Raw genomic sequence first — 23073 nt, 5'->3', positions numbered from 1 at the left:
AGGCCCTGGTTTGGGTTAGGGGGGTCCTGCTCTGGGTTTTTGGGGTGAAACCCCCAAATTTTAGGGCTCTGGTTTTGGTTTTGGGGTAAAAACCTCAAATTTAGAGGCCCTGGTTTGGGTTTTGGGGTGAAAACCTCAAAATTTGGGGGTTCTGATTTGGGTTTTGGGCTAAAACCCCAGATTTGGAGTGTCCAAAATGGGGGGGGACCCCAAAAATTGGGGTGGGAACCCCAAAAAACGGGAGTGGGACCCCAAATTTCAGACTTGAGACCCCAAAAATTGGGAATGGGAACCCCAAAAATGGCCCTAAAAATGAGTGTGAGCCCCCAAAATTGAGTCCCATACCCCAAAAATGGGGATGGAACCCCAAAAATAAATCCTGGGACCCCCCAAATTTGGGATGTGACCCCAAAACGGAGCCCTGGGAGCCCCGAATTCCCCCCAAAATGCCCCAAAATAAAAACGCTGAGACCCCTCCCCGTCCTTTTCCTGCTTTATTTGGGGTGGGGGGACCCCCAAATTCGGGAGGGGGAGGGGAAGGGGGACCCCAAAATATTGGGGGAGGAGGATGAGGAACCCCAAAATTTGGGGGAAAAAACAAAATTGAGGGAGAGGGAAAATCCCCAAAATTGGGGGAAAATCCCAAAACTGAGGGGAGGAAACCCCAAAAATTTGGGGGAAAACCCAAAAATGGAGGGAAAACCCAAAAATTTGGGGAAAACCCCAAAACTGGATGAAAAAAATCCCAAAATTGGAGGGAAAAAAACCCCAAAAATTTGGGGTAAAAACCCCCAAAATTAGGAAAAATCCCCCAAATTTAAGGGGAAAATCCCCGAAAATTGGTGGGAAAACCCCAAAAATGGAGGAAAACCCAAAAATTTGGGGAAAGCCCAAAACTGGATGAAAAAAACCCAAAATTGGAGGGAAAAAACCCCAAAAATTTGGGGTAAAAACCCCAAAAATTGGGAAAAATCCCCAAAATTTAAGGGGAAAACCCCGAGAATTTGGTGGGAAAACCCCAAAAATTGAGGGAAAATCCCAAAATTTGGGGGAAAACCCAAAACTGGATGAAAAAAAATTCCAAAATTGGAGGGAAAAACCCCAAAAATTTGGGGAAAACCCAAAACTGGATGAAAAAAACCCCAAAATTGGAGGGAAAAAAAACCAAAAATTTGGGGTAAAAACCCCCAAAATTAGGAAAATTCCCCCAAATTTAAGGGGAAAATCCCCGAAAATTGGTGGGAAAACCCCAAAAATGGAGGGAAACCCAAAAATTTGGGGGAAAACCCAAAACTGGATGAAAAAAAACCCAAAATTGGAGGGAAAAAACCCCAAAAATTTGGGGAAAACCCCAAAACTGGAGGAAAAAAATCCCAAAATTGGAGGGAAAAAAAACCCCAAAAATTTGGGGTAAAAACCCCCAAAATTAGGAAAAATCCCCCAAATTTAAGGGAAAATCACCAAAATTGGTGGGAAAACCCCAAAAATTGGGGAAACCCACCCCAAACTGGATGAAAAAAAACCAAAATTGGAGGGAAAAAAAAACCAAAAATTTGGGGTAAAAACCCCCAAAATTAGGAAAAATCCCCCAAATTTAAGGGGAAAATCCCCGAAAATTGGTGGGAAAACCCCAAAAATGGAGGGAAAATCCCAAAATTTGGGGAAAAACCCAAAACTGGAGGAAAAAAACCCCAAAATTGGGGGAAAAACCCCAAAAATTTGGGGTAAAAACCCCAAAATTGGGAAAAGGGGAATTTCACTTCTTGGCCACCTTGGCCTGTTTGTGCTTCGGGGGCGCCCAGCGCAGGCAGATGGAGTCCACTGCAATTAACAGAGTTAATTAGCGTTAATTAGCGCCCTCCCGCACCCACCGGGGCCGTCATTAGGGGGTAATTAATGGGGGGGGTTAATTAAGGGGGGTAATTAATGGGGGGGGTTAAGTGGGCGTGGTAATGGGGGAATGTCAGCAATGTTAATTAGGGGTAATTAATGGGGGTGTTAATTAGGGAGGGAATTAATGGTGGGAGTAATTACCGGTGTTAATTAGGGGGATAATTAATGGGATTATTAACAGCGTTAATCAGGGGGTAATTAATGGGGAGCATTAATTAGGGGGTTGTTAATGGGGCTGTTAATTAGTGGGATCATGAATGGGGGATTATTAACAGCGTTAATTAGGGGGTTATTAATGGGGAGCATTAATTAGAGGGTGATTAATCAGGGGAATTATTAACAGTGTTAATTAGGGGGTTATTAGTGGGGCTGTTAATTAGTGGGGTTATTAATGAGGGGAATCATTAGCAGCGTTAATTGTTGGGTAATTAATGGGAGGATCATTAGCAGCGTTAATTAGGGGGTAATTAATGGGGGAAACATTAACAGCGCTAATTAGGGGGTAATTAATGGAGCTGTTAATTAGGGGGTTATTAATGGGGCTGTTAATTGTGAGGTTATTAATGGGGCTGTTAATTAGTGGGATCATGAATGGGGGAGTCATTAAGAGTGTTAATTAGGGGGAAATTAATGATGAGGATTAATTAGGGGGCGAATTGATGGGGGGAGTCATTAACTGCATTAATTAGGGGGTAATTAATCGAGGGAATTATTAACAGTGTTAATTAGGGGGTTATTAATGGGGCTGTTAATTAGTGGGGTTATTAATGAGGGGAATCATTAGCAGCGTTGTTGGGTAATTAATGGGGGGATCATTAGCAGCGTTAATTAGGGGGGTTATTAATGGTGGCAGTCATTACCGCATTAATTAAGGGAGGTAATTGAGAAGGAGCGGGTTAATTAAGAGGGTTCATTAAGAGACGTTAATTAATGGGGGAGCCTCAGGGGGTTTCTGGACCGAACCATTCATGTGGGGGTGTCCATTAAAGTACGGTTATTAATTAAAGTATATTAATTAACAAACCCATTCCTTCTGAGAAGTTCATTAAATGGCTCATTAAAATGGTAAGCAGTAATGGAAATTAATTAATTAACACCGTTCATTAATGGGGGAGCCTTAGGGGGGTTTCTGGACCGAACCATTCATGGGGGGTTGTCCATTAAGATTTATTTACTAATTAATGTATATTAATTAATGAGCATGTTCTTTCAGAGAAGCTCATTAAGGTGGTGATCATCAACAGGAATTAATTAATTAATTAAATTGTAATTAATTTAATTTTAATTAACTAAACCCATCACCGGGGGAGCCTCAGAGGGGATTCTGGACCGAACCATTCATGGGTGGTGGGGGATTGTCCATTAAGGTTTTTTTATTAATTAATATATATTAATTAATGACCATGTTCTTTAAGAGAAGCTCATTAAGGTGGTGATCATCAACAGGAATTAATTAATTAATTAAATTGTAATTAATTTAATTTTAATTAACTAAACCCATCACCGGGGGAGCCTCGGGGGGGGGGATTCTGGACCGAACCATTCCCACCACCGGTAGTAGGGGTTTCCATTACCACTTCCCCTTTATTGCGGCGCCAATCCCGCGTAATTAGCGAGCTGATATATGTAATTAATGACCGTGTTGGCGTTTCTTGTACTGGGCGCTCTTGAGGTGCTCCTCCACCAGCAGCGTGGAAGTAAAGGACGTGCTGCCCCTTCCAGTACTTGACCATGTTGAGCTTAATTGCAACGTTAATCATGTCACCGGGGTGATGCTGGTCATCTGGCTGGAGAGCAGAGTGACCACTGAGTGACCAGAGTGACCACTGAGTGACCCCTGAGTGACCACTGACCCGCGGGAGTGACCCTCGAACTCATGGCACTGAGCACCCTGGCAATGGTCACTGAGCTGATGATGTCCGTCTGCGTGATGCTGGTCATCTGGCTGGAGAGCAGAGTGACCAATGAGTGACCACTGAGTGACCCCTGAGTGACCACTGAGTGACCAGAGTGACCGCTGAGTGACCACTGACCCATGGGAGTGACCATCGAACTCATGGCACTGAGCACCCTGGCAATGGTCACTGGCAATGGTCACTGGGCTGATGATGTCCGTCTGCGTGATGCTGGTCATCTGGCTGGAGAGCAGAGTGACCACTGAGTGACCACTGAGTGACCAGAGTGACCGCTGAGTGACCACTGACCCATGGGAGTGACCCTTGAGTGACCACTGACCCGTGGTACTGCTCATCTCAATGGTCACTGGCAATGGTCACTGAGCTGATGATGTCCGTCTGCGTGATGCTGGTCATCTGGCTGGACAGACGGACATGGGAGCGACCGCTGAGTGACCAGAGTGACCGCTGAGTGACCAGAGTGACCGCTGAGTGACCACTGACCCGTGGGAGTGACCACTGACCCCTGGTACTGCTCATCTCAATGGGGAGTGACAATGGTCACTGGGCTGATGATGTCCGTCTGCGTGATGCTGGTCATCTGGCTGGACAGGGAGTGACCACCGAGTGACCACTGAGTGACCAGAGTACAATGAGTGACCACTGAGTGACCAGAGTGACCACTGAGTGACCAGAGTGACCACTGACCCGTGGGAGTGACCACTGACCCCTGGTACTGCTCTCATCTCAATGGTCACTGGCAATGGTCACTGGGCTGATGATGTCCATCTGCGTGATGCTGGTCATCTGGCTGGACAGACGGACACGGGAGTGACCGCTGAGTGACCAGAGTGACCGCTGAGTGACCAGAGTGACCACTGAGTGACCACTGACCCATGGCAGTGACCATTGAACTCATCGCACTGAGTACCCTGGCAATGGTCACTGGGCTGATGATGTCCGTCTGCGTGATGCTGGTCATCTGGCTGGAGAGGGAGTGACCACTGAGTGACCACTGAGTGACCAGAGTGACCACTGACCCCTGGGAGTGACCACTGACCCCTGGTACTGCTCATCTCAATGGGGAGTGACAATGGTCACTGGGCTGATGATGTCTGCGTGATGCTGGTCATCTGGCTGGACAGGGAGTGACCACCGAGTGACCACTGAGTGACCAGAGTGACCAATGAGTGACCACAGTGACCACTGAGTGACCACTGACCCATGGCAGTGACCATCGAACTCATGGCACTGAGCACCCTGGCAATGGTCACTGGGCTGATGATGTCCGTCTGCGTGATGCTGGTCATCTGGCTGGACAGACGGACATGGGAGTGACCGCTGAGTGACCAGAGTGACCGCTGAGTGACCAGAGTGACCACTGAGTGACCAGAGTGACCACTGACCCGTAGGAGTGACCACTGACCCCTGGTACTGCTCTCATCTCAATGGTACTGCAATGGTACTGGGCTGATGATGTCCGTCTGCGTGATGCTGGTATCTGGCTGGCAGGGCACGGGGTACCGCTGAGTGACCAGAGTGACCACTGGTGACCACTGACCATGGGGTGACCACTGACCCCGGTACTGCTCATCTCAATGGGGAGTGACAATGGTCACTGGGCTGATGATGTCCGTCTGCGTGATGCTGGTCATCTGGCTGGACAGGGAGTGACCACCGAGTGACCACTGAGTGACCAGAGTGACCAATGAGTGACCACTGAGTGACCAGAGTGACCACTGAGTGACCAGAGTGACCACTGACCCGTGGTAGTGACCCCTGAGTGACCACTGACCCATGGCAGTGACCATCGAACTCATGGCACTGAGCACCCTGGCAATGGTCACTGGGCTGATGATGTCCGTCTGCGTGATGCTGGTCATCTGGTAAGAGTGACCAATGGTGACCCTGGTACCAGAGTTTGTACTACGTACCACTGGTGAACTGACCGGGGGTGACCACGAACTCATGGCACTGAGTACCCTGACATTGGTCACTGCAATGGTCACTGGGCTGATGATGTCCTGGTTATGCTGGTCATCTGGCTTGAGAGCAGAGTACCAATGAGTGACCACTGGTTGGTGACCACTGACGTTGGGTGACCACGTGGTTGGGTGACCACTGGTGACCACTGGCTCGCGGACTGACCATGGTACTCATGGCACTGGTACCCTGGCATGGTCACTGAGCTATGATGTCCGTCTGCGTGATGCTGGTATTCTGTACAGAGGACTGGGAGTGACCGCTGGTACCATAGTGACCACTCGTGGGAGTGACCACTACCCCTGGTTGCTCTTATCTCAATGGTTAATGGTACTGGCTATATTGTGTTTGCTATACTGGTCTCTGGCTGACAGGGTTAGCATGACCACTGAGTGACCACCACTACCCGTGGTTTGTACACTGGTTCGTGACCACTGCGTTTGTACTGGTTTGTACTGGTCCGTATTGGTCTGTACTGGTTTATACTGGTTTATACTGGTTTGTACTGGTTTGTACTGGTTTGTACTGGTCCATATTGGTTTGTACTGGTTTATACTGGTTTATACTGGTTTGTACTGGTTTGTACTGGTTTGTACTGGTTTGTGCTGGTTTATACTGGTTTGTACTGGTCCATATTGGTTTGTACTGGTTTATACTGGTTTATACTGGTCTGTACTGGTTTATACTGGTTTCTATGGATTTCTATGGATTTCTATGGGGATTTTTGGGTCCGTACTGGTTTATACTGGTCCATACTGGTCTGTACTGGTTTATACTGGTTTGCACTGGTTTCTATGGATTTCTATGGATTTCTATGGGGATTTTTGGCCCATACTGGTCCATACTGGTCTGTACTGGTTTCTATGGATTTCTACGGGGATTTTTGGGCCCACACTGGTCCATACTGGTCTGTACTGGTTTATACTGGTTTCTATGGATTTCTATGGATTTCTACGGGGATTTTTGGGTCCGTACTGGTCCGTACTGGTCCATACTGGTCTGTACCGGTCCTACCTGAGGTCCTTGATGGACAGGGTGCCCCGGAAGTCCCTGAGGATCTCCAGCAGCACCCAGGACCAGTAGCTGCGGTAGCTCAGCTTGCCCAGGTCCGAGAGCGGCTTCTCCGGGGAGCCCACGGTGCTCTCCAGCTTGGACAGCTCGTAACCTGCGAAACCCACCCAAAATTCACTCAAATTCACCCAAAATTCCATCCAAAATCCACCCTGAGATTCCAGGGAATCCACAGAATCCAGAGAATCACAAAATTCCCCCAAAATTCCCCAAAAATTCCCTTTGAAAATCCTGAATTTGCACCCGGTGCTCTCCAGCTTGGACAGCTCCTAACCTGGGAAATCCACCCAAAATGAACCCAAAATCCATCAAATTCCACCCAAAATCACCCAAAATTCCACCCAAAATGAACCAAAATCCACCAAATTCTGCCCAAAATCCATCCTGAGATTCCAGGGAATCCACAGAATCCAGGGAATCACAAAATTTCCCCCAAAATTCTCCCCCAAATTCCCTTTGAAAATCCTGAATTTGCACCCCATGCTCTCCAGCTTGGGCAGCTCGTAACCTGCGAAACCCACCCGGAATTAACCCAAAATTCCATCAAATTCAGCCCAAAATCCATCCTGAGATTCCAGGGAATCCACAGAATCCAGGGGATCCCAAAAATCCCCAAAATTCTCCCCCAAATTCCCTTTGAAAATCCTGAATTTGCACCCGGTGCTCTCCAGCTTGGACAGCTCCTAACCTGGGAAACCCACCCAAAATTCATCAAATTCAGCCCAAAATTGCATCAAAATCCACCCTGAGATTCCAGGGAATCCACAGAATCCAGGGAATCACAAAATTCCCCCAAAAATCCCCAAAATTCTCCCCCAAATTCCCTTTGAAAATCCTGAATTTGCACCTGGTGCTCTCCGGCTTGGACAGCTCGTAACCTGCGAAACCCACCCGGAATTAACCCAAAATCCATCAAATTCAGCCCAAAATTCCATCAAAATCCATCCTGAGATTCCAGGGAATCCACGGAATCCAGGGAACCCCAAAATTCCCAAAAAATTCCCTCAGAAAATCCTGAATTTGCACCCTATGCTCTCCAGCTTGGACAGCTCGTAACCTGGGAAATCCACCCAGAATTAACCCAAAATCCATCAAATTCAGCCCAAAATCCATCCTGAGATTCCAGGGAATCCACAGAATCCAGGGGATCCCAAAATTCTCCCAAAAATCCCCAAAATTCCCTCAGAAAATCCTGAATTTGCACCCGGTGCTCTCCTAGTTGGACAGCTCCTAACCTGGGAAACCCACCCAAAATAACCCAAAATCCATCAAATTCCACCCAAAATCATCCTGATTCCAGATACGAATCAGGAACCAAAAAAAAACTTTGAAAATCCTGAATTTGCACCCGGTGCTCTCCAGCTTGGACAGCTCGTAACCTGGGAAATCCACCCAAAATGAGCCCAAAATCCATCAAATTCCACCCAAAATCCACCCTGAGATTCCAGGGAATCCATGGGATACAGGGGACCCCAAAATTCCCCCAAAAATTCTCTCAAAAATCCCCGAAATTCCCCTGAAACCCACCCCAACATTCCTTTTTTTTGGCTTTTTTGGGGGTTTTTTTTTTTTTTTTTCAGGAACCCCCCAAATTCCCAATTTTTTTTTTCTAGAAACCTCCCAAAATTCCTTTTCTTTTTTTTTGGTTTTTTTTTTCCCAAGAAGCCCCCAAATTCCCGATTTATTTTTTGGTTTTTTTTGTTTTTCCCCAAAAACCCCAAAATTCCCCATTTTTTTTTTTTTTTCCCAGAAACCCCCAAAATTCCCGATTTTTTTTTGGTTTTTGTTTTTTTCCAGAAACCCCCAAAATTCCCCCTTTTTTTTTTTTTTTTTTTTTCAAGAACCCCCAAAATTCCTGATTTTTTTTTGTTTGGTTTTTTGGTTTTTTTTCCCAGAAACCCCCAAAATTTGCCCAATTTTTTTTTTTTTTTTTTTCCCAAACCCCCCAAATTCCCGATTTTTTTGGTTTTTTTTTTTTTGCCCAGAAACCCCCAAAATTCCCAATTTTTTTTGTTTTGTTTTTTTTTTTCCCAGAAACCCCCAAAATTCCCTGATTTTTTTGGTTTTTTTGGTTTTTTTTCCCGAAACCCCCAAAACTCCTGGTTTTTTTTTTGGAAAGCCCCAAAATTCCCCGTTTTGCACTGACTGAAGGCGATGAGGAACTTCCCGTAGCCGCGGCGCTGGTACGGCGGCAGCGTCAGGATGCACGCCACGTTGTTCCCGTCCGGAGACTCCTTCTCCTGCCAAAAACGGCGATTTCGGTAAAATCCCCAAATCTGGGAAAATAATCCCCAAATCTGGGAAAATCCCCAAATCTGGGAAAATAATCCCCAAATCTGGGGAAACCCCCAAATCTGGGAAAATCCCAAATCTGGGAAAATAATCCCCAAATCTGGGAAAATCCCAAATCTGGGAAAATAATCCCCAAATCTGGGAAAATCCCAAATCTGGGGAAATAATCCCCAAATCTGGGGAAATCCCAAATCTGGGGAAATCCCCAAAATTGGGAAAATCCCCAAAATTGGGAAAATCCCCAAATCTGGGGAAACCCCCAAATCTGGGAAAACCCCCAAATCTGGGAAAATAATCCCCAAATCTGGGAAAATAATCCCCAAATCTGGGAAAATCCCAAATCTGGGAAAATAATCCCCAAATCTGGGAAAATCACCAAAACTGGGAAAATCCCAAATCTGGGAAAATAATCCCCAAATCTGGGAAAATCCCAAATCTGGGAAAATAATCCCCAAAATTGGGAAAATCCCCAAATCTGGGAAAATCCCCAAATCTGGGAAAATAATCCCCAAATCTGGGAAAATCCCAAATCTGGGAAAATCCCCAAAATTGGGAAAATCCCCAAAATTGGGAAAATCCCCAAATCTGGGGAAACCCCCAAATCTGGGGAAATTCCCCAAATCTGGGAAAATCCCCAAATCTGGGAAAATCCCCAAAATTGGGAAAATTCTGACATTTGGGGAAATTCCCAAATTGGGAAAATCCCCAAATTTTGGGAAAATTCTCACATTTGGAGAAAATCCCCACATTTGGGGAAAATTGTCAAATTTTGGGAAAATAATCCCCAAATTTGGGGAAAATTCCCAAATCTGGGGAAATTCCCACATTTTGGGAAAATCCCCAAATCTGGGAAAATCCCCAAAATTGGGAAAATTCTGACATTTGGGGAAATTCTCACATTTAGAGAAATTAACGTATTTTGGGAAAATTCTCACATTTGGGGAAATTCCCACATTTGGGGAAATCACATTTGGGAAATTCTCACATTTTGGGGAAATTCTCACATTTGGGGAAATTTGTCACATTTGGGGAAATTCTCACATTTGGGGAAAACTCTCAAATCTGGGGAAATTCTCACATTTGGGAAAATTCCCACATCTGGGGAAATTCTCACATTTGGGGAAATTCTCACATTTGGGGAAATTCTCATATTTGGGGAAAATTCCCAAATCTGGGGAAATTCTCACATTTTGGGGAAATACGCACATTTTGGGAAAATTCTCACATTTGGGAAAATTCTCACATTGGGGAAAATTCCCACATTTGGGGAAATTTGTCACAGTTGGGAAAATTCTCACATTTTGGGAAAATCCCACATTTTGGGAAAATCCCCAAATTTGGGAAAATTCTGACATTTGGGGAAATTCTCACATTTGGAGAAATTCACACATTTTGGGGAAAATTCTCACATTGGGGAAAATTCCCACATTTGGGGAAAATTCTCACATTTGGGGAAAATTCCCACATTTTGGGAAAATTCTGACATTTTGGGGAAATTGTGTTGGGGATTCAAATGGGACGACTTTGGGGAAATTAACGATATGTGGTTTGGTTGTTGGGTTTTGTTTGGCATGTGCAGGATTTTTGGGGGCATTTTTAGGATTTTTTTGATATTTCGGGGGATGCAGGTGAGTGCCCAGGTGTGCCCAGGTGTGCCCAAGTGTGCCCAGGTGTGCCCAGGTGTGCCCAGGTGTGCCCAGGTGTACCCCAGGTGTGCCCAAGTGTGCCCAGGTGTGCCCTACATGTGCCCAGATGTGCCCAGCTGTGCCCAGGTGTATCCCAGCCCCCCAGCTGTGCCCAGGTGTGCCCAGCTATGCCCAGGTGTATCCCAGGTGTGCCCAGGTGTGCCCAGGTGTATCCCAGGTGTGGCCAGGTGTGGCCAGGTGTGCCCAGATGTGCCCAGGTGTATCCCAGGTGTGCCCAGGTGTATCCCAGGTGTGCCCAGGTGTGCCCAGCTGTGCCCAGGTGTGCCCAGGTGTGCCCAGCTGTGCCCAGGTGTATCCCAGGTGTGCCCAGCTGTGCCCAGGTGTATCCCAGGTGTGCCCAGGTGTGCCCAAGCTGTGCCCAGGTGTGCCCAGGTGTGCCCAGGTGTGCCCAGCTGTGCCCAGGTGTCCCAGGTGTGCCCAGGTGTGCCCAGCTGTGCCCAGGTGTGCCCAGGTGTATCCCAGGTGTGCCCAGCTGTGCCCAGGTGTATCCCAGGTGTGCCCAGGTGTGCCCAGGTGTGCTAAGCTGTGCCCAGGTGTCCCAGGTGTGCCCAGGTGTGCCCAGCTGTGCCCAGGTGTGCCCAGGTGTATCCCAGCTGTGCCCAGGTGTGCCCAGGTGTACCCCAGCCCCAGGTGTGCCCAGGTGTGCCCACCTTGGAGAAGTAGCCCACGATGTGCGCGCCCTGGCGATCGACCTCGGTGAGCAGGTAGAACACGAAGGGCTCCACGTCGGAGTAGAGCGTCTTGTGGTCCAGGAACAGCTTGGCCAGCAGGCACAGGTTCTGGCAATAGATCTGAGCAAACTCACCTGAGCACACCTGGGCACACCTGGGCACACCCGCCGTGCCCAGTGCCCAAAAAACGCCACGAAAATCCAACCGAAATTCACCAAAATGTCATTAAAGTGCCCCAAAAATGGCCCAAAACGCCCCGAGATTTGGGGATTCCCCGAGTTTGGGTGCCCAGGTGCCACCTGAGCACACCTGGGCACACCTGGGCACACCTGGGCACACCTGGGCACACCTGGGTGCCTGATGCCCAAAAAACGCCAAGAAAATCCAACAGAAATTCATCAAAATGTCATTAAAGTGCCCCAAAAATGGCCCAAAATGCCCTGAGATTTGGGGATTCCCCAGTTTGGGGTGCCCAGGTGCCACCTGAGCACACCTGGGCACACCTGGAGCGCCCGATGCCCCAAAAAATACTAAAAAATCCCACAAAAATCACATTAAAACGCCCTAAAACCAGCCAAAACCACCCAAAAATACCCCAGATTTGGGAATTCCCTGGGTTTGATGTGCCCAGGTGATACCTGAGCACACCTGGGCACACCTGGAGTGCCCGATGCCCAAAAAATCCCAACAAAATTTTTAAAAAATCCCCCACAAAAACGCCCTAAAACCCCCCGAAATCCCTCAGGATTTGGGAATTGCCTGGGTTTGGGGTTCCAGGTGCCACCTGGGCACACCTGGGCACACCTGGGCACACGGCACACCTGGGCACACCTGGCACTCACCTTGTGGTCTTTGCCGTCCACCTCGTAGACCGAGATGTTCCCCTTGCGGTAAATCTCCCGGCCCGGTGGCTGCCGCCACTGGCACTGCCCCTGCACAGGTGGGACACAGGTGAGACAGGTACGGACACGTGAGACAGGTGAGGGGAAAAACCAAACAAAATCCCCCCAAAAAACCCCAAAAATTCACCCCAAAATGGAAAAAACAACCCAAAAATGGACACAAAAGTGTTAATGGGCATTGGGACAGGTGACGGACAGGTGAGGGAAAAACAAAAAAAATCCCCAAAAATTCACCCCAAAATGGAAATGATAACCCAAAAATGGACACAAAACTGTTAGCGAGCACTAGGACAGGTGACGGACAGGTGAGGGAAAAAACAAAAATAAATCCCCAAAAATTCACCCAAAAATGGAAAAAACCCAAAAATGGACACAAAAGTGTTAGTGGGCACTGGGACAGGTGAGATGGCACAGGTGAGAGACAGGTGAGGGGAAAAACCAAACAAAATCCCCCCAAAAAACCCCAAAAATTCACCCAAAAATGGAAAAAATAACCCAAAAATTGACACAAAAGTGTTAGTGAGCACTGGGACAGGTGAGACATAGACAGGTGAGCAAAAAACCCCCCAAAAAACTCCCAAAATTCACCCAAAAATGGAAAAAATAACCCAAAAATGGACACAAAACCGTTAGTGAGCACTGAGACAGGTGAGATGGGACAGGTGAGGGACAGGTATGGACAGGTGAGGGAAAAAACAAAAAAAAATCCCCAAAAATTCACCCCAAAATGGAAATGATAACCCAAAAATGGACACAAAAGTGTTAGTGGGCACTGGGACAGGTGAGACACGGACAGGTGAGACACAGGTGGGACAGGTGAGGGGAAAACCCCAAAAAAAAAATCCCAAAAAAAACCCCGAAAAAATTCACCCAAAAATGGAAAAAATAACCCAAAAATGGACACAAAAGTGTTAGTGGGCACTGGGACAGGTGAGATGGCACAGGTGAGGGACAGGTGAGGGGAAAAACCAAACAAAATCCCCCCAAAAACCCCAAAAATTCACCCAAAAATGGAAAAAAATAACCCAAAAATTGACACAAAAGTGTTAGTGAGCACTGGGACAGGTGAGACATAGACAGGTGAGCAAAAACCCCAAAAACTCCCAAAATTCACCCAAAAATGGAAAAAAATAACCCAAAAATGGACACAAAACCATTAGTGAGCACTGAGACAGGTGAGATGGGACAGGTGAGGGACAGGTATGGACAGGTGAGGGAAAAAACAAAAAAAAATCCCCAAAATTCACCCAAAAATGGAAAAAACCCAAAAATGGACACAAAACTGTTAGTGGGCACTGGGACAGGTGAGGGACAGGTGAGGGGAAAAACAAAAAAAAATCCCAAAAAAACCCCGAAAAAATTCACCCAAAAATGGAAAAAATAACCCAAAACAGACACAAACCTGTTAGTGAGCACTGGGACAGGTGAGACATAGACAGGTGAGCAAAAAAACCCCAAAAAAACTCCCAAAATTCACCCAAAAATGGAAAAAATAACCCCAAAAATGGACACAGAAATGTTAGTGGCCACTGGGACAGGTGAGAGACAGGTGAGGGACAGGTGAGCAAAAAACCCCAAAAAATTCACCCAAAAATGGAAAAAACAACCCAAAAATGGACACAAAAGTGTTAAAGGGCAGAGGGACAGGTGAGGGACAGGTGTACCTCCGGTGTGCCCAGGTGTCCCTAAACCCCCAATTTCCACCCATTTTCTCCCAATTTTCTCCCAAGTTTCTCCAATTTTCTCCCAATTTTTGCCCTTTTCCCTCCCAAGGTGTGTTCTGCCCCCCCAGGTGTGCTGTGCCTGCCCAGGTGTATCCCAGGTGTCCCTAAATCCCCAATTTCCACCCATTTTCTCCCAATTTCCACCAATTTTCTCCCAATTTTTGCCCTTTTCCCCCCCCAGGTGCCCCCAGGTGCGCTGTGCCCGCCCAGGTGTGCCCAGGTGTGCCCAGGTGTCCCTAAATCCCCAATTTCCACCCATTTTCTCCCAATTTCCACCCATTTTCTCCCAATTTCACCGATTTTCTCCCAATTTTTGCCCTTTTCCCCCCCCAGGTGTGCCCAGGTGTGCCCAGGTGTCCCTAAATCCCCAATTTCCACCCATTTTCTCCCAATGTCCACCCATTTTCTCCCAATTTTCACCGATTTTCTCCCAATTTTTGCCCTTTTTCCCCCCCAGGTGTGCCCAGGTGCCCGCCCAGGTGCCCGCAGGTACCAGGTGCAGCCGGTAGCTCCGCTCGTATTTCATGTACTTGAGGCAGAACTCGCAGATCCAGAGCTTGGGCTGCTTCCCGTAATCCTCGGGGAACGGCGAGAAGTACCACGCGTCGATCTCGTAGTGCCCGATGTGGATCTTGTCCACGTACTTCACCTTGGTGATCTGGGACGCACACCTGGCCTCACCTGGGTGCCCAAATCCCACAGAAACCCCACAAAAATCCCGCAAAAATCCCATTTAAAATGGCCCAAAAATGGCTCAGAACAGCCCAGGTGTCGATCTCGTAGTGCCCGATGTGGATCCTGTCCAGGAATTCACCTTGGTGATCTGGAACGCACACCTGGCCTCACCTGGGTGCCCAAACCCCACAGAAACCCCACAAAAATCCCACTAAAAACGGCCCAAAAATGGCCCAAAAACCTCCAGAATTGTGGGAATATCCATCCCCAGGTGTGGATCTTGTCCAGGAATTCACCTTGGTGATCTGGGACGGACAGGTGGCACACCTGGGCACACCTGGCCTCACCTGGGTGCCCAAATCCCACAGAAACCCCACAAAAATCCCACAAAAACCCCACAAAAATCCCGCTAAAAATGGCCCAAAAACCTCCAGAATTGTGGCAATATCCATCCCCAGGTGTGGATCTTGTCCAGGAATTCACCTTGGTGATCTGGGACGGACAGGTGGCACACCTGGGTGCCCAAATCCCACAGAAACCCCACAAAAATCCCATAAAAATCCCACAAAAATCCCACTTAAAATGGCCCAAAAATGGCCCAAAAATGGCTCAGAGCAGCCCAGGTGTCGATCTCGTAGTGCCCGATGTGGATCCTGTCCAGGAATTCACCTTGGTGATCTGGGACGGACAGGTGGCACACCTGGGCACACCTGGGCACACCTGGGTGCCCAAATCCCACAGAAATCCCATAAAAGTCCCACTTAAAATGGCCCAAAAATGGCCAAAAGCAGCCCAGAATTGTGGGAATATTCCACAATCCATCCCCAGGTGTGGATCTTGTCCAGCAATTCACCTTGGTGATCTGAAATGGACACCTGGGCTCACCTGGGCTCACCTGGGTGCCCAAACCCCACAGAAACCCCACAAAAATCCCACAAAAATCCCATTTAAAATGGCCCAAAAAAATGGCTCAGAACAGCCCAGGTGTCGATCTCGTAGTGCCCGATGTGGATCCTGTCCAGGAATTCACCTTGGTGATCTGGAACGCACACCTGGCCTCACCTGGGTGCCCAAATCCCACAGAAACCCCACAAAAACCCCACAAAAACCCCACAAAAACCCCACAAAAATCCCACTTAAAATGGCCCAAAAATGGCCAAAAAACCTCCAGAATTGTGGGAATATCCATCCCCAGGTGTGGATCTTGACCAGGAATTCACCTTGGTGATCTGAAATGGACACCTGGGCTCACCTGGGTGCCCAAATCCCACAAAAATCCCATTAAAATCCTGCTAAAAATGGCCCAAAAACGGCCAAGAAATCCCACCGAAATCCCCCCCAAAAATTCCCACAAAAGTCCCACAAAAAGCCCCAAAAAAGAATTTTTCAAAATCCCCCCCAAAATTACAAAATATAAAGAAAAAAATCCCCCCAGAAAATCCCAGAAAAATTAAAAAATCCCCAAAAAATCACCACCAAAAAATCCCTCAAAAAATCCCCCCAAAAATCTCAAAAAAAAATCTCAACCCCCCCCCAAAAAATTCCCACAAAAATTCCAAAAAAATTCCTAAAAAATCCATTTCAAATCCATTTCAAATCCCCCCAAAATCCCATTAGAAATCCCCAAAAAATCCCCCATAAAAATCCCCAAAAAATTGCATAAAAATCCCCAAAAAATCCCACAAAAATCTTCCAAAAATCCCACAAAAATCCCCAAAAATTCCCTAAAAAAATTCTCACAAATGCCACCAAAAATCCCTACAAAATCCCACAAAAATCCTCACAAAAATCCCCACAAAAATCCTAAAAAAAATCAATTTAAAATCCATTTCAAATCCCCCAAAAATTCCCATTAAAAATCCCCAAAAAAATCCCTAAAAAATGCCCCCAAAATCCCTAAAAAATTCCCAAAAAATCCCCCCAAAAATTCCTACAAAATCCATTTAAAATCCATTTAAAACCCCCAAAAATCCTTCAAAAATCCCCAAGAAAATCCCCCCAAAAATCCCACAAAAATAAAAACAAATCCCAAAAGAATCCTCTAAAAATCCCACAAAAATCCCCCAAAAATCCCATAAAAATCACCCAAAAATCCCATAAAAATCACCCAAAAATCCCATAAAAATCACCCAAAAATCCCACAAAAAATTCCACAAAAATCCAAAAAAATCCCTAAAAAATTCCCAAAAAATCCCACCGAAATCCCCAAAAAACCCCATAAAAATCACCCAAAAATCCCACAAAAAATCCCACAAAAATTCCACAAAAAATCCCCAAAAAATCCCCGACCAATTCCTAAAAATTCCCATTAAAATTCCCCCAAATCCCCATTTTGTCCCCGCCCCACTCACAGCCTCGTGCTCCTTCTCCAGCGCCGCCGTGGTCGGGTCCATCTCGGCGTAGGTCTGCAAACCAGTACGGACCAGTATAGACCAGTATGGACCAGTATAGACCAGTATAGACCAGTACAGACCAGTATGGACCAGTATGGACCAGTATAGACCAGTACGGACCAGTATGGACCAGTATGGACCAGTACGGACCAGTATAGACCAGTATGGACCAGTATAGACCAGTACGGACCAGTATAGACCAGTATAGACCAGTATGGACCAGTATAGACCAGTACGGACCAGTATGGACCAGTATAGACCAGTATGGACCAGTATGGACCAGTATGGACCAGTATGGACCAGTATAGACCAGTATGGACCAGTATGGACCAGTACGGACCAGTATGGACCAGTACGGACCAGTACGGACCAGTATGGACCAGTACGGACGAGTACGGACCAGTATGGACCAGTACGGACCAGTATGGACCAGTATAGACCAGTACGGACCAGTACGGACCAGTATAAACTGTTATAAACCGGTATGGACCAGTATGGATCGCTATAAATCAGTACAGACCAGTACAGACCAGTATGAACCAACAACAGCCGGTACAAACCAGTAAAGACCAGTAAGGACCAGTACTGCAGGTGGGCTCCCAGTCCCTCCCAGTCCCTCCCAGTCCCTCCCAGTTTGTCCCAGTCCATCCCAGTCCCTCCCAGTTTGTCCCAGTCCATCCCAGTCCCTCCCAGTCCCTCCCAGTCCCTCCCAGTTTGTCCCAGTCCATCCCAGTCCCTCCCAGTCGCTCCCAGTCCCTCCCAGTCCGTCCCAGTTTGTCCCAGTTTGTCCCAGTCCCCTTTATCTCCATCCCAGTCCATCCCAGTCCCTCCCAGTCGCTCCCAGTCCGTCCCAGTCCGTCCCAGTCCGTCCCAGTTTGTCCCAGTTTGTCCCAGACCTTCTGCACGTGGTTGATCTCGTCGTGTTTGCGTTTCTGGTTCCGGGTGATTTTCCTCTCGGGCTCGGCCAGCTCGCCCAGGAACGGCTCCGAGCTCTTCTGGGCGGCCTCCTTGAGGCTCTTGGAGAGCGCCAGGCGGTTCCGGTCCACCCACTCGTCCAGGCGCCGGTTAACTGGGAGCACTGGGACTTACTGGGAGCGCTGGGAGCATCCCAGTTCATCCCAGTGCATCCCAGTGTGCCCGAATCCCCACGGTGTGCAATGAACTGGGAGCACTGGGAGCACTGGGAACCCTCCCCAGGCGGTTCCAGTGCACCCACTCGTCCAGGCACCGGTTAACTGGGAGTTACTGGTGTGAACTGGGAGCACTGGGAGCATCCCAACCCATCCCAGTTCATCCCCATCCATCCCAGTGCCTTCAATTCCCCATGGACTGGGAGCACTGGGAGCACTGGGAACCCTCCCAGTGCATCCCAGTGTGCCCAAACCCCCATGGTGTGCAATGAACTGGGAGTTACTGGGAGCACTGGTCTGAACTGGGAGCACTGGGAGCCATCCCAGTGCATCCCAATTGCATCCCAGTTTGCCCCAGTGCCCTCCCAATTCCCTCCCAGTTCCCTCCCAGTCCATCCCAGTCCATCCCAGTGCTCCCAGTCCCTCCCAGTCCATTCCCAGTCCCTCCCAGTTTGTCCCAGTCCATCCCAGTTTGTCCCAGTTTGTCCCAGTCCATCCCAGTGCTCCCAGTCCATCCCAGTTTGTCCCAGTTTGTCCCAGTTTGTCCCAGTTTGCCCAGTTCACTCACAGCCCACGTAGTGCACGTAGAACTCCTCGCGCGCCTCCTGCTCGTTCAGGCGGGACTGGATCACCTCGGCCGAGTCTGCAACAAACTGGGAGTCACTGGGACAAACTGGGACAGACTGGGAGTCACTGGGACAAACTGGGACAGACTGGGAGTCACTGGGACAAACTGGGACAGACTGGGAGGGACTGGGAGGGACTGGGAGGAACTGGGAGGGACTGGGAGGGACTGGGAGGGACTGGGAGGGACTGGGATGGACTGGGAGGGACTGGGAGGGACTGGGAGGGACTGGAACAAACTGGGACCAGTATCAAACTGGGAATGGACCAGTTTCCCATTCTCCCCACCCCATTCCCAGTTTGCCCAGTATAACCAGTATAACCATCCCAGTATAACCAGTATAACGGTCCCAGTTTGCCCAGTAAAACCATCCCAGTATAACCAGTATAACCACCGCAGTGTGCCCAGTATAACCACCCCAATATAACCAGTATAACGGTCCCAGTTTGCCCAGTATAACGGTCCCAGTATAACCCTCCCAGTTTGCCCAGTATAACCACTCCAGTTTGCCCAGTATAACCAGTATAACGGTCCCAGTTTGCCCAGTATAACGGTCCCAGTATAACCAGTATAACCCCTCACGCCAGCTGCCGTCCGCCCTCCGGCACAGGTACGTCTCCCCGATCTCCACCGCCACCTCCGCGTCCCGGGCGCTCCCCGCGGTTCCGGGCGCTCCGCGGCCGCTGCCGGAGCCGCTGCCGGGCCCGGTTCCGCCCCCGGGACCCTCCGGGGCCGCTCGGGGCCCGCCCGGGGCTGCCCCGGACCCGCCCGGGGCCTCCGGCACCGAGCCGGGCCCCGCCGCCGCCATCTTGGACACCGCCGGAAGTGACGCGCAACGGCCGCGACGCGTTGCTAGGAGACGGGGAAGGGGCGGGGATCGGTTGCTAGGAGACGGGGAAAGGGCGGGGATCGGTTGCTAGGAGACGGAGAAGAGCCAGGATTGGTTGCTAGGAGACAGGGAAAGGCGGGGATCGGTTGCTAGGAGACGCGGAGAGGCGGGGATCGGTTGCTAGGAGACGGGGAAAGGCGGGATCGGTTGCTAGGAGACGGGGAGGGGGGGGATCGGTTGCTAGGAGACGGGGAGGGGCGGGGATCGGTTGCTAGGAGACGGGGACGGGCGGGGTCGGTTGCTAAGAGACACAAAAGCGCGGGAATTGAGTGCTGGGGCGTGGTCTGACTGCTATGAGGGGCGTGGTTTAAATCTGGAGGAGGAGTTTAGCTGTTATGAGGGGCGTGGTTTAAATTTGGAGGCGTGGTTTGGGTGCTGGGGCGTGGTGTGACTGCTATGAGAGGCGTGGTTTCAATTTGAAGGCGTGGTTTCATCGGTGGGGGCGTGGTTTGGCTGTTATGGGAGGCGTGGTTTAAATGTGGAGGCGTGGTTTCCTCGCTGGAGGCGTGGCTTCAGCGTGAGTGGGCGTGGTTTGAATTTGGGGGCGTGTTTCTGTTGCTGGGGGCGTGGTTTGTTGCTATGATGGGCGTGGTTTGCCATTGTGGGCGCGATCCCATAGTTAGAGGGCGTGGTTTGTCGTTGGGGGCGTGGTTTGTGTTGCTAGGAGACGCTGGGGGCGGGGCTTGCTTGTTGGGGGCGTGGCTTCATTGTGAGTGGCGTAAAAATCGGGGATTTTGGGGCCTAAAAATCGCCAATCCTTTGACTCAAAATTCCCAATTTTCACCCCAAATTCCCAATTTTTAACTCAAGTTTCCCCTTTTCCATCCCAGATTCTCCATTTTTTTTTTCCCCAAACTTCCCTTTTTTCACCCCCACATCTCCAATATCCGCCCCAAAATTCCCGATTTGTTTTTGGACACCAAAATCTCAAGTTTTCCTCCCCAAAAATTCCCAATTTTTGACTCAAAATTCTCATTTTTCACCCCCCAAAATTCCCGATTCCCACCGCCGGGGATTGCCCCTCCCCCCCCCGACGTCACGGTGACGTCACCGCGGACCTTTGGACTTTGCCCCGCCCCCCGGAAGCGATGGAGGCGCTGCGGTACCGGGGGTGGGGGGAGGGGCGGGAATTTTGGGGATAATTTTGGCGATTTTGGGGCAAAATTTGGGGCAAAACTTCTGGGATAATGGGGAATTTCGGGAATTTGAGGGGAATGTTGTGGAATTTCGGGTGGAATTTTGGGGATTTGAGGAACCTTCGGGTGATTTGTGTCAATTTTTTGGGGGAATTTTTGGGGAATTTTGGGGAATTTCAGCAAATTTTGGATGATTTGCGGGGATTTGATGGAATTTTGGGGGGATTTGTGGCAATTTTTGGGGAATTTCAAATTAATTTCTCGGAATTTTGGGGGATTTGATGAAATTTCCAAGAATTTTGGGTGAACCCGGTGGAATTTGGGGACTTTTCATGGATTTTTTGGCGGATTCGATGGATTTTTGATTAATTTTGGGTGAATTTGATGAAATTTTGGGCGGATTTGATGAAATTCCTATGCATTTTGGGTGAATTTTGGGTGAATCCGGTGAAATTGGGGGAATTTTGGGGCGGATTCGATGAAATTTCGATGAAATTTGGGGGAATTTTGGGGGAATTGGAGGGAAACTTGGGGAATTTGAATTCGATGGAATTTTGGGTGAATGTTGGGGAATTTCGGTCAAATTTCGTGAAATTTTGAGCATTTTGGGGGAATTTGGGGTGAACCCGGTGGAATTTGGGGACTTTTGGTGGAATTTTTAACGGATTCGGTGAAATTTTGACGAATTTCGGGTTAATTCGGTGGAATTTGGGGGAAATTTTAGTGGAATTTTGGGGGGATTTGATGAAAATTCGATGAATTTGGGGTGAATTCAATGAAATTTGGGGTGAATTTTGGGGGAATTTGTTTGAATTCGATGGAATTTTGGGTGAATGTTGGGGAATTTTGGTCAAATTCTGTGTAATTTTCAGAATTTGGGGGGAATTTTGGGGGAATTCGATGAAATTTTGGATGAATTTTGGGTGAATTCAATGAAATTTGGGGACTTTTGGTGGATTTTTTGGCGGATTCGATGAATTTTTGACGAATTTTGGGTGAATCCGATGAAATTTTGGGGGAATTTTGGGGCAGATTCGATGAAATTTGGGGAATTTTGGGGAAATTTTGAGGGAATTTTGCAGAATTTGGGAGAATTTGAAATGAATTTGGGGGGAATTTTGGGGAATTTGGTGAAAGTTTTGGGAATTAGGAGGGAATTTGGGGGAATTTTAGGAAATTTTGGATGATTTGGGGGGTTTGATGGAATTTTGGGGGGATTTGTGGCAATTTTGGGGAATTTCAAAGGAATTTTCCGGAAATTTGGGGGATTTGAGGGAACTTCAGGGGATTTTGAGGGAATTTGGGAGAATTCGATGAAATTTTGGGGAATTTCGGAGGAAATTTGGGGAAATTCGATGAAATTTGGGGGAATTTCACAGAATTTTTCTGGAATTGGAGAGGATTTGGGGGAATTGAATGAAATTTTGGAGGAATTTGGGGTGAATCCGGTGGAATTTGGGGACTTTTGGTGGAATTTTCAGCGGATTTGATGAAATTTTGACGAATTTTGGGTGAATCCAATGAAATTTTGGGGGAGGTTTGGGGCAGATTTGATGAAATTCCGATGAAATTTGGGGTGAATTTTAAGGAATTTCTGTCAAATCCGATCCATTTTTACCATTTCCGTCTCCTTTTTAAACTTGATTTACCTTTTTTTTCCCCTTTTTTTCCCTTTTTTCCCCGTTTTTTCCCCGCCCCTCCCCCAGCTCCGTTTCCCGCCTCCTCTGGGGCCCCGCCCCCTCCGGCCCCGCCCCCCTCGGGCCCCGCCCCTCCCGGCCCCGCCCCTTCTGGGTGGTTCCCGCGGGGGGGGAGGGGCGGCCCCGGGGGGTCCTGGCGGCGACGCTGGGGGAGCTGCGCGCGCAGGTGCGGGCAATTAGCGCCGTTAATTAGCGATCGTTAATTAGCCATCATCAATTATTGATCGATAATTAGCCATCATTCATTAGCGATAATTGGCGGTCATTAATTAGCCATCATTAGCCACAATTAGCGATCATTAATTAGCGATCATTAGCGATCATTAGCGACAATTAGCGATCATTAGCGATAATTAGCGACAATTAACCACGGTTAATCCCCCCCAATTTC

General features: G+C 48.4%; 1 protein-coding gene across 1 annotated transcript; it reads right to left on the bottom strand.

The window, feature by feature from the left end:
* Window positions 1-1756: 1756 nt before the first annotated feature.
* Window positions 1757-19768, bottom strand: KAT8 (lysine acetyltransferase 8). The gene is made up of 14 exons (XM_030970502.1): window positions 19543-19768; window positions 18904-18978; window positions 18102-18274; window positions 17164-17217; window positions 14631-14795; window positions 12354-12443; window positions 11491-11631; window positions 8989-9082; window positions 6786-6936; window positions 5553-5675; window positions 5011-5102; window positions 3927-4050; window positions 3747-3838; window positions 1757-1821 (listed from the first exon to the last, which is right to left on the bottom strand). Exons 1-14 carry the CDS (start codon window positions 19766-19768, stop codon window positions 1757-1759), a joined length of 1665 nt encoding a protein of 554 aa, XP_030826362.1.
* Window positions 19769-23073: the final 3305 nt, after the last annotated feature.

Source organism: Camarhynchus parvulus, unplaced genomic scaffold (assembly GCF_901933205.1).
Source record: "Camarhynchus parvulus unplaced genomic scaffold, STF_HiC, whole genome shotgun sequence".
Taxonomy (NCBI): domain Eukaryota; kingdom Metazoa; phylum Chordata; class Aves; order Passeriformes; family Thraupidae; genus Camarhynchus; species Camarhynchus parvulus.
Note: the sequence above shows the minus strand (reverse complement) of the source record. Positions and strands in the feature narration are given on the sequence as shown.

Excerpts from the sequence above, each read along its gene's own strand:
- KAT8 (XM_030970502.1), bottom strand. The coding sequence starts at position 19,768 with ATGGCGGCGGCGGGGCCCGGCTCGGTGCCGGAGGCCCCGGGCGGGTCC. Across the intron at positions 18,979-19,542 it reads GAGGGCGGACGGCAGCTGGC|ACTCGGCCGAGGTGATCCAG; the intron begins GTGAGGGGTTAT and ends AGTTTGTTGCAG. Across the intron at positions 14,796-17,163 it reads TGGAGAAGGAGCACGAGGCT|ATCACCAAGGTGAAGTACGT; the intron begins GTGAGTGGGGCG and ends TGTGCGTCCCAG.